Source organism: Nyctereutes procyonoides, unplaced genomic scaffold, assembly GCF_905146905.1.
Source record: "Nyctereutes procyonoides isolate TBG_1078 unplaced genomic scaffold, NYPRO_anot_genome, whole genome shotgun sequence".
NCBI lineage: Eukaryota > Metazoa > Chordata > Mammalia > Carnivora > Canidae > Nyctereutes > Nyctereutes procyonoides.
Window position 1 is genome coordinate 3,873,813 of NW_026575139.1, and position 16,225 is coordinate 3,890,037.

At 53.8% G+C, this 16,225-nt stretch overlaps 1 protein-coding gene across 3 annotated transcripts in view; it reads left to right on the forward strand.

Annotated features, from left to right (window-relative positions):
- Window positions 1–14,505, forward strand: part of WARS1 (tryptophanyl-tRNA synthetase 1) — a 35,184-nt gene extending 20,679 nt beyond the window's left edge. For 2 of the 3 annotated variants that reach the window (XM_055303901.1, XM_055303900.1), the window contains 7 exons: window positions 404–586; window positions 6,027–6,127; window positions 7,988–8,100; window positions 8,299–8,472; window positions 12,335–12,475; window positions 13,266–13,423; window positions 14,233–14,505. In XM_055303901.1, the coding sequence (XP_055159876.1) occupies window positions 404–586; window positions 6,027–6,127; window positions 7,988–8,100; window positions 8,299–8,472; window positions 12,335–12,475; window positions 13,266–13,423; window positions 14,233–14,254 (892 nt within the window). In that variant the 3' untranslated portion in view covers window positions 14,255–14,505. Of the gene's footprint in view, window positions 1–403; window positions 587–6,026; window positions 6,128–7,987; window positions 8,101–8,298; window positions 8,473–12,334; window positions 12,476–13,265 lie in introns of all 3 variants that reach the window. The other variant, XM_055303902.1, reaches the window with a different exon arrangement.
- The last annotated feature ends 1,720 nt before the right edge of the window (window positions 14,506–16,225 follow it).

Consider the following 16,225-nt stretch of genomic DNA (forward strand, 5'->3'; position numbering starts at 1 on the left):
AAACAAGGTATGAGGGACCTGGTGCCTTTGTGGCTTCTGTTCACTTTGTTTCTGGTGTCACTTTAGAAAGCACGGCAGGATGGAGCAAGCATTGCCTTAGAGTTAGCCAACCTGTTTCCTCCTGTCCCTGTCTCTGTGACCATAGCAGAGTTACTTTACTGACCCTTCATTTCCATGTCTGCAGGAGGGGAGTGATGATACCTGCCTCCTAAAGCAATCACCAGCCTGCAATGTAGTATAAAGCAGCTAGCACAGAGCTGAGTTAATACATGTAGTTCCAGCCCCACAGCATAAGATGGTGTGATTGCCTAGACAAAATTTGATGGACCCTGTTGGTAAGAACTGTGTTTTTGGATGCAGAACGGGAAACAAGATGGCAGCCTTCTTCCCTGGTGTCTTGTAGGTGGCTGCAGGATGTGTTTAATGTGCCCTTGGTCATCCAGATGACAGATGACGAGAAGTACCTGTGGAAAGACCTGACCTTGGACCAGGCCTACGGCTATGCCGTGGAGAATGCCAAGGACATCATTGCCTGTGGCTTTGACATCAAAAAGACTTTCATCTTCTCTGACCTTGACTACATGGGGTAAGGAGAGGGTGCCTGGCTGCCTTCTGAAAAAGCAGATGTAGATGGCAGGTCCTCGAGCCCATGCTGGGTCAGACATATCTGAAATGGCCTAAAGACTTGGGGAATGATATCCTTCCTTTATGAAACATTAGGATGTGGTTTATTGGTCTCGTTCACCAGCTGAGGTTCCCATTCCCAGCCTGGGACAGAATTGTAGTTTCTCTCCAAGGACAGTTTGTCAAGTTAGGGTTTTTCTCTTTCTTGCAGTACCTTTTTTGTCGCAGAAAAAAAGACTCCCAGCACATTCAGTACTGGGAGTCATACTTCAGTACTTCACAGTCCAGTTGTTTAAATCTGCATTCAATAGCCAAAATATTGCACTCAGAAAATCCTTGAATTGAATCTTCTGAGGTCTTCATCATCCCAAACAACTACCAAGAAGTGTGTTAGAAAAATAAGACTTTGTCAGGTGTCCCAACAAGAATATGCTGTTCAACTCAGCAAGTACTTCCTGAACACCTGAGATGCCATGCTCCTCGCGAGGCACTGGTGATCCCCGAGGATGTAAGAGGTGTGGCCCCCGTCACTGAGGGCTCGTTATCAGGCCAGGGTGCGGTGAAAGCATGGAGTGGGCTGTGTTGAGACTAAGTGTGGAGGAGCTTGCTTATTACCATTTCCCCAGAATATCTCCTTTATAGGATGACTGGTGGCTTTATATCCAGAGAGAGAAATAGTCACCTTGGTAAGAATTTTAGCCTTTCTACCAACTAGTAAATGAATTCATAACTTACTTTTTTATATATATATCATTTATTTATTCATGAGAGACACAGAGAGAGAGAGAGGGAGAAAGGTAGAGACACAGGCAGAGGGAGAAGCAGGCTCCATGCAGGCAGCCCAACATGGGATTCGATCTCAGGTCCTCAGGATCACACCCTGGGCCGAAGGTGGCACTAAACCGCTGAGCCACCCCGGCTGCCCAATTAATAACTTTCTAATATTACCTGTGAGATTTTTAAAATCACGTCTCTGTGGGCATGGAGGCATTGTGGTGTCCTTGAGGAAACACGGTCTTTGAAGGAAGAAAACAAACCCGGGTTCAAGTTCTGGCACCTCTGTTTAGTGGTCATGAGTCAGAACAAGCCTGGTCCACGAAATTGGGTTACATGAGACGTTAGGTGTCATCATTATTATAATTTTCATGGCGCTTTATTTAACATGTCTCCCTCATTCCTTAAAAGGACCCAATTCACCTGCTCGAGCACTTAGCCATACCCTGCGTCCTGCTGCTCTTTTCAGGGCCGGGCTGTGCTGGCAGCTACCCAGTCACTGCATCCTCTGGTGCTGCCATTTGCCTCCCACAGCAGCCCCTCACGGCCTCATCCCCCAAAAGCCAGTGCCCTCCAGAAAGCACAGATGGTCTCGCCACGCCCCCACCTGCGCTTCTCCCACTGTGTCATCATGATGAAGTGTTCACTTTCCATTTAGCTCACAGGCCCCTCTTTCTTGGAGTACCTTTTTTGTCGCAGAAAAAACATTGGGCCAGTGTTCCTCTCCAGCATCACTGCCACCTCCAGCTAGATGAAACACTCTGCAGTTCCATACCCCCACCCCCACCACGTCTTCTCTACCCAGAGTTCCCACCCCCCTCCTGACCTCACCTCTCCCAGCGCAGAGGAGGCCTACTCAGTCTCCAAACACATGGGCAAGCATCCCCTCTTCCTGGGAGCTGTCCCTCCTACAGCCAGATTCATATGCGCCCCTCAGCAGCCCAGGCTCCACCTTGGCCATATCTGGTATGGGGTGAGGGGTGACCCTATCCCGCTAGGTCAGTAAAACCGTTACGGAGTGCTCTCTGTGGCCAGTATCCTCCTAGGCCCTGAGAACACAGCAGTGAGCCAAGCAGAGTCCCTGCCTCCCTGAACTGAGGTGCTGGTAGGGTGGGAACAAACACTTCTTATAAGCCCACAAAGATGGCCAGAGTGGTAGGCATGTGAAGGGGAGTGAACTTTTGAACAGTGCACGTGAGAGGGCCACCAGATGACTCATCCTCCTCTCAGCACATTCTGAGAGAACATGGGGTCTGTGGTGACTTGCCCAGCCTGTCTCTGCTCACAGCACTTGGTATCCTCCACCTTTGCTCTACAGGAACTTCCTTTTTCTCCATTAACCCAGAGTAGGGATGAAAACACAAACAACATGCAAATCAAAGGGTCCATGCTGCCTCTTCTTGGAAAGACCTCTTAGGTCAAACCTAAAGTCAGGAGAGAAGTTTTAAAAGTTAAATCCTGTTTTCAAATGTCTTATTCCCTTTAAGAGTATTTTAAACAGTTGGGCATTTTACTTTTTTCTTGAAATTTAACTTAAAATTCAGGTCTTTGATTTAACAAAGCTCCTTCCTGATCTTTAGAGGCTGAAACTATAAATAAGCTACCCTCCAGCCTCTCTTTGGGTGGGAGTGAAGCGGCCGGGGCCCTGAGAGGAAAGAAGCCTGTGGCAGGCAAGGCTGGCTCTGGGCACCCTGTCAGCGCACACTTTCCTGGCTCTGCACGTGGGACCGGAGAGGCCTTCCTGCCAGGAGCCATAAGGCATGGAAAGACACCGCCCCAGGAACCTGAGAGCTGGTGTTCCAAACTCAGCTCTGCTCCTGGTTGATTTGGTTCCTTTGGGCAAGTCCTTAGATTCTCTGAGCCTCTGTTTTCCTGTAAGTCAAGGGTTTGGTATTAGAGGCAGTCAGGCGGACGGGTTCGTCTGCATGCTCATCCTGACCACCGGTTACTGTGTGATAGACACCTGAGTTACCTGCCCTCTGCCCGCTTGCTCAGCCCACTCATTCACGCAGTAGGTATTCCTTGAGCATTACTACAAATCACACTGACCCTGGGGAAACAGCTGCCAAAAAAAAAAAAAAAAAAAGGGATCCCTGGGTGGCGCAGCGGTTTGGCGCCTGCCTTTGGCCCAGGGCGCGATCCTGGAGACCCGGGATTGAATCCCACATCGGGCTCCCGGTGCATGGAGCCTGCTTCTCCCCGTGCCTATGTCTCTGCCTCTCTCTCTCTCTCTCTCTCTGTGACTATCATAAATAAATAAATTAAAAAAAAAAAAAAAAAAGAAACAGCTGCCAGAAAGCAGCCCACAACTGTGTCAGGGAGAGTTGGCAGGTAACGATGACAAGCCAGGTGGTGATGAGTGCTGTGAGGACAAAGGAGGGGGTTTGTTCAGTGGCCAGGAGGTCATGATGCCAACGCCACAGTTTCATGAGAACTTAATGAGGTGCAACATATAAAGTGGCCTTCGAGGAGTACCTAGTGAGTGCTCAGCAAATGTATGATCTAGAAATCACATTCAGCATGTGATTGTCACATGTGAGTGTCACAGGTCACTGGTCCTGTATAAGGTAATCTGGAAAATGTGCTTTAAACTGTGTGAGTGTGAAGGGCAAGCATTCTCCCCCAAGGCCGTATATGGCATTCAGCTATCACTCAGGTCTGTTCCTTGTCCACAGGGGCGAAGTCTTGGCATGCAGGCCCTGTGTCACACTGCATGGGCACTCGGTGCACTCCTGGGGAACCAATCCCCTGCCTGGGGAAGGCTGTAGCATTCATGGGGCAGCCCCTTCACTCATCCTCTAGTCTGTGTGGCATGAGCACTGGCTGGCAAAGAAGTAGCCAATCTTCCGAGTAAGGTCAGTTATCTTACTCAGAAGTACTGCTCAAACACCACAGGACTGGCGTCCTGTCACAGGGAGTACCATAGTCTTCCCTCCACTTGGGGCTGAAGGCTGTCATGTAGTGTGACCACAGGTGGAGGAAGGCTGGCCACCTGCTGATTTGTCCTGGCGGTTAGAATTTCCAGTTGCCTCCACCCAAGGATGCGTGGAATCTTGCTGCGGCCCTCTCCCCCAGGTGGCAGACAGCTGCTTGTCATCATTAGGGTGTGAGCAGCGTGAAGCATGCTGTGGTCTCCCAGGACCCCTCTCCAACAAGAGGTAGTTCCTGTCTCAGCAGGACCACAAAACAGGCATCTTTCCAGGGAGCACTTCGCATGGTGCTGGGTTCCTGGCGCCTCTTCTCCCTCTGACACTGTTCCCACCCCCGGCCAGTGCTCTGGGCCTGAAACTCAGCAAGCTACCAAGTGAAAGCCCCTCTCTCCCCTATCCCTCTCCTGCTCCTGAATGGAAGGGACTCTGCTCAACCTGCCACAAACCCTGGAGCGGGGTCTTTGTTTTTATAGCCCTCCCTGCCTCCTGGCTGCCCCCAACCCATTTAGCCAGTGCCCCTGGATTTCTGACACCCCGCCCTACTCCCACCCCCAGCTGTCACCCTAAAGTCATTAAGGAGTTTTCCATCTAGGGACAAAGGCTTAAACTCCTTCAAAAGCTTCCGGACGTGAGAAAAGCATACGTGTTGCAGCCAACCGAGCCTGGGTATGGATCCCAGCTCCTGTATTCTCTGGGTCTGTGACATGACCCTTAACCTCTCAGAGCCTCGGTGTTTATCTGGAAAGTGCAAAGCTACTGCTTCAAAGTGAAGTAGAGTAGTGTTAACCCGTGTCCAGCACTTAGCAGAGCTCCTGCCACATGATACAAACATGTAGTAAACGTTAGCTTTCCCACTTTTTCCTTTTCTGGAAAATGGGAGAGTAGAGCTGCTGAGTATTAGAGATGCCGTGTAAGAAGTCACTCTGGGGGATGCCTGGGTGGCTCAGCAGTTGAGTGTCTGCCTTTGGCTCTGGGCGTGATTCCAGGGTCCTGGGATCTAGTCCCACATTGGGCTCTCTGCATGGAGCCTGCTTCTCCCTCTGCCTGTGTCTCTGCCTCTCTCTCATGAATAAATAAAATATTTAAAAAAACAAAAAATGTCACTCTGGGTCCTGCCCCCTCCCTGTGTTTGCTGCACCCTCAGCCTAGGTCCCACTGGTAGCAGAACGGCTGCCACAGGTCCAGGCCTCTTATCAACATCCCTCACCATCCAGGAGAGAGCATCTGGTCGTTTGAATCAACCACTGTGGCCCAGCCCTGTTGCTGCCTTGGTGGCTGGACGTGTCGGTTTCTCTGCAGACACACTGGCAACAAGATACAAATATCTGGCCTCCAATAACACAGAGCAGACTCTGTCTCACAGGAAAGCTCCCTTGGGATTCCCAGACCGGAAGCTCTGCAGCACACTTGACCGCTGAACTGGGCGGAGTTTAAATGCTCCACGTTAGCCACTGAATCTGAACCTGTTGTGTTCCTGCCTCATCCGCCCGTCGCCTGGTGCTGGTTTCCATGCGTTTCCACGGCAGCTCCACTTGGCCTGTCACAGCTCTCTCTGCCTAAAGATGCCTTCTGGGCACCTTCCTGCCCAGTCTGTGTCCTCCGCCCACACCTGCGCACTCATACTTCACCGTCTGCGGCTCTGGCCTCAGCAGGAGGCCACCCTCTGAACCTGGGGTTTCATTCCAATTGTCTTTGCAGGATGAGCCCAGGCTTCTACAAGAATGTGGTGAAGATTCAGAAGCACGTTACCTTCAACCAAGTGAAAGGCATTTTCGGTTTCACCGACAGTGACTCCATCGGTAAGTGGAGTCCTGTGGCCTGGGGTAAAGCGCTGGCATCTGCCCCCAGGCCCAGCTACCTTTCAGGTAGCAATGTTTGCCCCTCACCTCCCCACAGTGAACCCAGGGGCAGGTCTTCCCAGGACCCAGCAGAGGTGGTACGATGCCTACAGTCCCATTTCTGGGCCTTGGGGCTGCACTTTGAGGACCATCTGTCGGCCTCTCACCCACTAAGAGGTTTAAAAGGAAGAAAGAAAAGGGTGGGGGTGACGAGTTCCTTTGCATGCTCATGGGGTCCCAGCCAATGTGGGCGCCTCTAATGGAGGCCCAGGGGCTACAGGAGGACCTCCCCTGATGGGGAGCCTCTGTTTACCTGGTAAGAGGATGGGCTTGACCCATAGAGCCTACCCTGCCCATCCTCACAGTCCTGTGGCTTGGCCTCCTCACACACACTCTTATGTCCCTCTCCATATACTTCCGTGCCTGTCAGACGCGTCAGCTTGCTCTTTCTAGATCCTTAGCTCCTGAAGCAAAGAATTGATCCCTGAGACTTGTGGGCCTCCTAATCCCCTCCCCTACTTTGTTTTTGGAGTACAGTTCCAGGCCAAGCAGCTGCAAGCCCAGGACAGCATCCCAGCCTGTGCCTGCGAGTTTGCCCTCTGGGAGGGGGCACATCCCAGGGCCCTGTCAGTGAGGGACCTTCCAGGACAAGTGCAGAGAAAAAAGCCATGGAGAGGCCTCACTGGGAGGCTCTTCACATGAGCAAGACCCTTTTCTTTGATGTTTCAGTCAGATTCATTCCTGACAGTTGGGGCATAAACCCTGTGCTTTTGAATGGGTTTTTATCCATAGAATGCTGCTTTTTAATGGGAAGATCTCTCAGGGAAGGTGGCCCTCGGCAAGTAGGGAGACAACAGACCTATAAATAGCTGCACACACTGTGCTGCCAGACAGCCGGGATTGAGTTCTGGCCCAGCCAACTGCTTGCTGTGAACAGTCCGAGCCTGAATGTCCACATCTGTAAAATGGGGGCCGTGTGGCACTTTTTCCTAGAGTTGTGAGCAGTAGACAAGCCTGGTGAAGCCCCTGAGCACAGAGCCTGGCACCCACACACGGAATGGCCCCCATGGCTGTGTGTTTTAACAGGGTGCTAATGGTGGTGGCAGCCATCCACTTGGTCCCCCAGAGAATGACAGGAACCCAAAAATGGGATGTCCCTGAAGTAGGGAGAAGACCCCTGCTAGGAGAAAATATCACAGAGGCAGGACTTTCAAGGGAGAAGAGAAGCTATGCCCCAGAATTAGTCCTGTAGCACCAGGCCGGCCCCGCAAATGCCTGGGTGTACCCACATAGCACAGCGGGTGTAGGCTGGCCCTGCACCACTTATCAGGGGTTACATGAAGGTCAGGGCCCTTTGACCACTTGTGCGGGCCAAAGCAAATAGCAATAGCTGTGTTAACATCAACATCCAAAATACTGGAAACAGCTTTAGGTACCAGGGTATCGTAATTTATAATAATTAAAGGTGAGAAACAAACCATGTGCCCATAGATAGAAACTGTCTCAACACTACAGGACACCTTTACAGGACAGAGGGTGTTTAATAACCACATCGTAAATGTCACTGAGTGAGGGAAGGGGTAAGGAAAAAGCTAGATAGAGCATAATCACAACAGAAATGCAGAGAGAAATTTAAGGAGGCCCGCCCTGGGACTGTAGATTTGTCTCTCCTCCCTACTGTTCTGTGGTTTCAGATTCTCTTGAGTGATGATCACATCTCTAAAGGGGAGAACACCTATTCGTGTTCATCCCTTTTGCTGGATGAATTAACAAAAACAGGAATTGGTGTCGTCCGTAAAAATATTTTGTTTACGCTTTCAGGGAAGATCAGCTTTCCTGCCATCCAGGCCGCCCCCTCATTCAGCAACTCATTCCCTCAGATCTTCCGAGACAGGACAGACATCCAGTGCCTCATCCCATGTGCCATCGACCAGGTCAGGAGGCAGAGTGAGGTGGCCCTCGGTCTGGGGCGCTGCACTCTTGGATGGGAAAGGAGGTTTTAAAAGGTGTTGGGTGGGGGTCAATCCTGTTAGTGAGTTGGGGGCCCGGGAGCATCCCGTGGTGGGATGTTCACGGGCCACCAGCCAGCCCATCTCTGCCAGCTGTCCTCAGAGGTCCCTCTCTTCCCCCAGGATCCTTACTTCAGGATGACAAGAGACGTCGCCCCCAGGATTGGCTACCCTAAACCAGCCCTGCTGCACTCCACCTTCTTCCCAGCCCTGCAGGGGGCCCAGACCAAGATGAGCGCCAGCGACCCCAACTCTTCCATCTTCCTCACAGACACCGCCAAGCAGATCAAGACCAAGGTGAGCACTGCCCAGGGCGGAGGAGCAGCCTGTGTACACAGGGCGGAACACGCCCCACAGAGCTGCACACACACGTGTCCCTCTAGCCTGCTCCGCCACAGCGTTGGGTTCCAGGATCAGTGGCTGCTGCCTGCGACCTGAGGCGGCCTGTCCCTGGTCCCACCCTGCTCCCAGACTTCAGTTTATTCTGTGTCCTTTCATTTAGGCAAAACCTTGGATTTTCCTTCTTTTTCGTCTTCTCTGCGTTTCTCACAAACACTCTGCTCTGGAAGCTAAGTCGTGGCAGTTTTCTTTAAAGTAAATGATAGAACATATTCTAGTATGTTTGAGCAACAGCTGTAGTCCAGCAAATGGACCAGGTGCTTTATGTTTTCTGGCTTTATTTCTCACGGTGGGGATAGTGGTGAGTGCCTTTAGAGGGGTGAGGGCCAGAGAGGATGACCAGCTTGACCAAGGGGGGGCGTAGGGCTTATGGGCCACATGTCCTCATGGAGACTGGGAGTGGGAGGGTGCCCTTCAACAGGACAGCCCTGTCCAGCCCAGCATGCAGCAGGCGCTCAACAAATATTTGTCCAGTCACCAAAGAAATGAGAATTAGGAATCTGCTTGAGCTTTTTTCTTTCCCAGGGCCCTGCTTGTGTTGCTCGGGGCTGAACTGCCAGTACAGGTACAGTCCCCCCGCTGTCCCACAAAGCTGTCGACATTCTATTTGGAATCAAGTGTGTGTTTGTGGGTGAGACGTTTACAGCGGAAGTGACCAAATCTATTTGAGTTGTGTAAGGCAACCCTCTGAGTCACTGCCCCTGACCCTTCCGAAGTTCCTAGCAGGTTCTGGTTGACAATAGGGAATGTCCAAACCCTCTTCCAGGAAGTGGCCACCGCCAGCTCTGCTACCCTCTCTTGGAAGCCGGTATATTTAGGGCTTTTTCTTCCCCTTTCACTACTTGCTGGAAGTTCCAAAGCATGGAGTACAAAAGAGAGAGAAAGGCTTCTCTTCTCTCCAGAAGAGAAGGCATTTTGTTTGCATTTTTAGTTGTTTTAAAGAAGTTATTTTTGGGTCTGCCACATTTTTTCTTTTTTTTTTTCTTTTTTTTTCTTTTTTTTTTTTTTTTTTTTTTGCCACATTTTCTCCACTCAGGGACCAGCAAGACCCCGAGGGCAGAGTGGGCAGTGAGCATGAAGTCAGGAAGCACACAGCTACAGAGGCCACCGGGGTTATGAGCAGCCTGTGAGGCAGGACAGGATCTGGCCAGGCCCTTGTTCTCAGTTTCCACGCCCACCCTCTACTCCAGAATCAGCCTCCACACCGGCCAGGGCAGGACATCTGCTCCAGCTCTCCCAAAAATAACAGCAGTAGCCTTTGCTGCGTCACCACATGCTCACCCATGTAATCTCACTGAGTCCTGACAACCACCTGGGGAGCCGTGTCTATCCTATGGGCAATGAAACCAAGACTCAGAGGGCCCAGGCAGCTTCCTACATCCACTACTTGGTTGTGGGCACCAGAATGCAGCTACCAGGATCCAAAATGACGGAAGCAAGTGAGAGTGGTGAGGCTGGCACCGGAACCCACTCCTTGGCTGCACAGGCTCTCCTGTGGCCTGGAGTCAGGAGCCCCAGGTTGTCTGCACCCTGCCGTTTCACTGCCTTTGGCCAGTGACCTTGCTGTCCTGGGAGACCTCTGCGAAGTGGACGCAGCTGTACCGATTTCATAGATTCGAGACAAGGCTCTCATGAGACAGCGTATAACAAGTGTCTGTGAGCCATAAAGTGCTGCCCAGATCAAAGAATTTAGTTCAGAATGACGAGCTGGTCAGCTCCTTTGCAATAGAGGTCAACACAGGCCGGAGGCTGTGGCACGGGCCGGCCTGAGCCCCGCCCAGCTGGTGCCTCCTGCAGGCAGCCTTGGAGTGTGGAGCCCCCTCTTCTGTGACGTGTCTGTAGCACAGTGCACCAGCCTGGCCGCCCACTTGTGATTTCTGATCACAAGACCCTTTTAGTGGCCACTCGGCCCTGAGGCTGGGGGCTCCTGCAGCCCAGCTCAGCTGTCCCCTTGGATGGTAGCAGCCAGAGCACACCGGCTCTTGGAGTTTGGTGGTTGAATCCGGTTCTCCCGTCGCCCCTCAGCCCAGACAGCCTGGCTACGCATAGTTTCCTTTTACGCCAGATCACACTGGTTGTGGTACATGTCACTTGCTCTGTCATTGTGGATCCTGGTAGTTGCATTCTAGTTCCCATAGCCAAGGCTGCTCCCCACACCAACCCAAACCCAGTGAGTGAGGCCCCAGCAGCACTGCGGAGTGGCCAGTCCAACATCAGGCAAACGTAAACTATTGTCAGAAGACTGGTGTCCCAGGAAGGGTCAGCCCGGCTCTGCCATTCACTGCCCCATCCAGGAAGTCCTTGACACTGCCCCGTTTTCACATGTAAGGTGGCGAAAGCAATACGGAAGTCACTGGGGTGTTGGGAATTAAAGGATGTCGTAACGGTGATGCCCACCATTCATGGCGCATCTTCGTGCCATCATTCCCGAGGGGCTTGCCCAGGGAGGAGTAGTGTGTGGGTGCCAGCGGCATCCACGCATCCTAGAAAACATACAGTAGGCCTGCCTTTCTTCATCTTGCCCTCAGACCAGCACCAGGAACCATCCCGGGACCCTCGGGTCGCCTTCAGATCCAGCCCCTGGAGCCCGGGAAGCTCTGTTCTCAGGACTTGCTTCCTGGCCCTGGAGTGTCTTCCCTGAGGCCCAGGAAGAGGCTCCCGTCAGCCCCCAGCCCCTGGCCAAGGGTGCCGGAGCTCGAGAGAGCCCAGAACCGGCACTTTCTCTTCCTGGTTGTAGTCTCCATAGTTCTTGCGGTTTGCTTATGTTGGTTTTATTTTACAACTTGCTCTGTTTTGTGAAGGAGAGGGAAGACGAACGTGCACTTGTCTTTATTCTGCTCTCCCAGCGTCCTGCCGTCAGCACTTTCCCTTCACGGGGCGCACGGAGCAGAGGCCCCCACCAGAGGGGTGGGTTTCTCTGGCCTCCCCACTGTCGACCTGCCACTGTCCGTGACCCGGAGCATCTAGTTAGTGATCTGTTCTGAGGTCCTGGGGAGGAGGAATAATCATCTCAACCTGGGAACCGACAGCTCCACCCACCCTTTTCCCCATTAATGGAAAATAGGGTGACATTTGTACATAGTGGGTCTCGCATGCTCGTGGAAGAAGGTTGAGAACACTTTGTCGTTTTTGGCTTTTCTTCTCTCTCCCCTTGGCCCTGCTTTCTCCACGATACCTTCAGTGATTCCAAATACCATTGTGCTAGTTTCTGAGCCTATTTTTCAGGCCCCAAAGCTGCCTGTTTTCAGGTGGGGCTGCCTACAGGCACTGTCTCCCTTTGCGCTTCTGGGCTCTGCTCTCCCTTTTGAGCCCCATCCTTGTGGCTCCCATTCTCCCAGCTCCCATTCTCCCTTCCTCGGCAGAGCAGGCAGCAGCGACCCTTCCCAGTTGGTCTCTTTTACCCTAAAGGTGATTTGTGTCCGCCCATCACCTGAGGACCCTTCCTGCATGTTTCAGCATGGGCAGTGCTTTGGCTTTCCCAGCTCTGTCCTGTGTTTCTTGGGGGGTGGGGTTCAGAATGCATCCGCCCTCCTTTCCCTGCTTCTCTTCAGTTAGCACCTTCAGTGCCACTTCTCTTCAGTGGCACATACACTGGCTTGACAGACAGGGAGGAATAGTTTGTGGGGCTGCCCCTCCTGACTGTGCACCCCAACCTCCCTGCCCTGGGAGTCACTGGCCCAGCTGCAACACTCAGCTCCCAGCCAGTTTCCACGCACATGGCAGCCCCAACCAACTAGCATCTCTGCTCTTGCTGGCGCAGGTCAACAAGCATGCGTTTTCTGGAGGGAGAGACACCATCGAGGAGCACAGGCAGTTTGGAGGCAACTGTGACGTGGACGTGTCCTTCATGTACCTGACCTTCTTCCTCGAGGATGATGACAAGCTTGAGCAGATCAGGAAGGTGAGCCCGCAGGCTGCAGGGTCCAGCTGGCCCCTGGCTCTCTCACGTGGGACATGAAGGGTTGTGGGAGCCCCTCAGGGCCTGGGCCTTTGGGGAGGTCCAGCTGCCTTCAGCCACGCGCCAGGAAGCCTCGGGACAGCTAGTTCACAAAGGAAAGCACAGACCGCAGTGCAGTGGCCACCCACAGCAGTCTCCCCTTGCTGGACACCATAGACAAGTACATCCAAACAAGACAGAATCAAAGCTAAAACAACTCCCCCACCTAGTGAGCGGGGCCTGTGTTGTTGTGGTGTCAGCAGGTGCTTCGAGGCTCACCCGGGTGAGGCAAGTGTCCTGGTGCTGCCTCTTGGCGTGCGGTTTGGGGGAGAAGTATGAAGAGCCCAAAGGATATCTGTAGCCTTTGCTTCGGGTTTTCCAGTCCTCAGAATCTTGCCCACGTAGCAGTCCTAAGAGAGAACTCTCCATAGGAACATGTTTAAAACTGATTACAGTGAAAAATTCAGATAAGACTGTACAGCACTGGGAGGCGGAGAAGCTGGCAGGGTGGGAGGGGGCAACCGGGCATCCGGTGTGGGGACAGCGTGGGCGGTCGGTGGGAGTCGTGGCCCCTCATCGGGCGGGGTCCTCGGCATTGTAAGAAAAGCAGAGTTTGAGGTGCAGTTTCTTGTACTTCTGAGGGCAGCCCTGCGCCAGGCTTCGCATGGGTGCCGCGGGCTGGGCTGGCGCCCGGAGGAGGTGAGGGGCCCAGGCGCGTGGGGCGGCTTGTCATCGTGGTCTGTCTCCGGGGCAGGATTACACCAGCGGCGACATGCTCACTGGTGAGCTCAAGAAGACGCTCATCGAGGTTCTGCAGCCCTTGATCGCCGAGCACCAAGCCAGGCGCAAGGAGGTCACCGACGAGATAGTGAAAGAGTTCATGACTCCCCGGGAGCTGTCCTACGACTTTCAGTAACGCTCCTTTTATATGTGCTTATAAAGAGATGTAATTTACCAGTAATTCCAGCCCAGTCAAATCAGCACGACCCGTAGGCTCTGTCACACGGTAATTACTGGCCTGGGGTCTGTAAGCCCTGTGTGCGTATCAGTACTGTTTCCTCCCGTGACGTCCTCCTTTCTGTCTCCTGTGGGCAAAACCTTTGGGGGTTTTGGGGTGATCGGGTGCCAGCTAACATTTTGTGGTCAGACAGTCCAGCTGGAGTCTCTCCCACAGAGCAGTCCCCACGTGTGGGGCCTCTGGGTCCCTGTCCCCTGGCCAGTCTGTGGGGTCCACAGGACAGCTCCTGCCGTTCCCCACGTTCTCTTCAAACCTGCTCTCTGGAAGAATATGGAGTCTGTATGTACCTGGAATCTAAACGGCATTATCGTAAATTAAAACACGTTTTGGAAAGTGTACGTGAGGGAGTATAACGGGCACAGATGTATTTCAGCCCGTGTCTAAAAAGATTTAAGAGAAGAATTGGCAGCTGATAGCTTTGTGATGTGTTTGGCTGAGAGCGCCCCCAGCTTGAAAACTGCTTTTCATGTGGAATATTGGCCCGAGTTGGCCGGACTTTGTTAAATTGAGCTTTCTGTGGGCAAGACTCCAGTTCACTTACCACACTCCACACCATGCATGTACCGCACTCCAGAAATCATGCTTCTCCCTGAATATACTAATACTTGGTTTCCACCAGATAATCCTCCACACTCCGCCCTGAAAGCCAGTGGCCACTTCACGCTGGTTGTACCAGATGCTCAGGGGTCTGTTGTCTTTGCAGATGCTTTTGTTTTGACACTTGACTGGCGAGGAAGTCTCTCTGCACAGAGCAGTGCCCTGGGGCAGGTGGATGTAGCTAGAAAGTGCGGCAGCCCTCAAAGCCCTGAGCGGCGCGTCCACGGGAGGCCTGGTTAATCGTGCGCCCTGTGGAGTTTGGAAAAGCAGAAGACCTATCTCAGGGAAGGCCCTTGGTTGAGGTGTCTGTGCTTTCTGGAGGTGCAGGGTCCACTCCCTCATGTCACTTGTTGGCGTGAATAAACTTCCTTCAGTCCTGCGTGTGTGGCCGTTCTCTGTTGGGGGTTCAAGGAGGGAGCAGGCCCCTGTGCTGCATCTGCTGCCGAGCGCTGTGGGCCATCCGAGGGCGGCCCTTGAGTCCTCCAGGCCACCTGGGAGTGATGTGTCTCAGTGAGCAGCTGTCCTCCGCAGACAAGGGCGCGGCCACGGGGTGGGCAGCGGCGGGGCTGGGTGGTGCGGGAGCCAGGCTGGGATCTGAGCTGAGCTGCCCGTCCAACCGAGGCCCTGCCGGGTTGGGCCCCACACTCCCTCTCCCTGCCCAGCCTCACTTGCCGGTGGGGAAACGGAGGCTCAAGAGAGGGCAGTGGGATTTGTCCAAGGCCACACTGTGTTTGTGACAGAGCAGGCCTGTCCTGCCTCTTGCTGTCTCCACACACACACGGACCATTTGACAAATGAGGGCACCGAGGGTCCCACTCTGGGAGGTGCTCAGGTACCAGTGTGTGGCACAGCCTCATCCGTCTCCTCCCCCACCTCCGCGCCCACTGACCAGAGCCCCAGTCTGGTTCACCTGGTGGCTGTGGCCCTCCTCAGCTAAAGGACATCCCATCACTCCCTGCCCCCATATCCCGGGTGCGCTGTGCAGATAAAACGAGGGGCCACATGGCAAGTCCCCAGGGCAGCAGGGCCACAGTGGCTGTTGGCATTGGGGCCACAACCCCTCACAGGCCAGCTCCTCCCACATAGGCTGTGTGACTTTGGGCAGGCCACCTAACCTCTGGGGACCCCCACCCCCTCCCTGGAGCAGAAGACTAATGATACCTCATGTTTCAGCCTTAGCAGCAGCAGCAAATCCCTGGCTCAGAGGTCAGGTGACTCACAGAATGGTCACTGCTGGGAAGGGCCACAGCCACTTCCAGTCCCCAGTTTGCTGAAAAACAGGATCTAGGGGATCCCCTAGAGATCCCCCAGGTTAGGACCGACCAGTGCAACAGCCCAGCAGGTGTTGGCAGGAGGTGTAGCGTGGGGACTCCTGCCAGAGGAGCTCCGACTGCCCGTGTGGGTGGGTCAGGCCCCCCACGCCCTGGTCCCCCAGGCTGTGGGGACAGCGGCTGAGCCGTGGCTGGGCACAAGGCACAGTGGGCACTGGGAGCACACTGCCAAGGACACACATCAGGACGCGAACAGAAGGGGGCTCCCGGCCATCAGACAAGTCCTGGGGACTTGTGCCCCTAGGCCCCTCCCAGAGGCCCATGATGCCCATTGTCTCCTGCTGGGAATTTCAGGTGCAGCCTGGACTTTGTTACCGCAGCCGCAGCCGGATTGATGGGAAGACCCAGCTGGGCCCGCCTTCTCTTCCCCATTTCTAAAGGAGGCCTGGGTCGGCTCTCCATTGGGCCTTGCCACCTGGAAGCTGTGGGGAGCATGAGGACGTGGGACGTGGGATGTCCTGCAAAGCCATTTGCTCACCGTGGGCGGGGCCAGCTGCTCAGTGACCGGGAGTCCCCACGCTCCCAGCTGTGCCCGCTGTGCCCGGCAGAGCCCAGAGCACTGCCCAGAACTCTCCTCCCAAGACTAAAGCAAACGGGCCCCCCGGTCTTCTTGCCAAAAGCGGATCTGGGGGTCAGGGTTTTGATGACCTAGCAACCTTTCGTTAGCACCTGGCTAGAACAGCATCTTTAACTTGTTAGCACCTGGCTAACTGTGTCTTAAACTTGCAACCGGATGAACTTTTAGGAATCTAGAGCAGGGCTTCATTG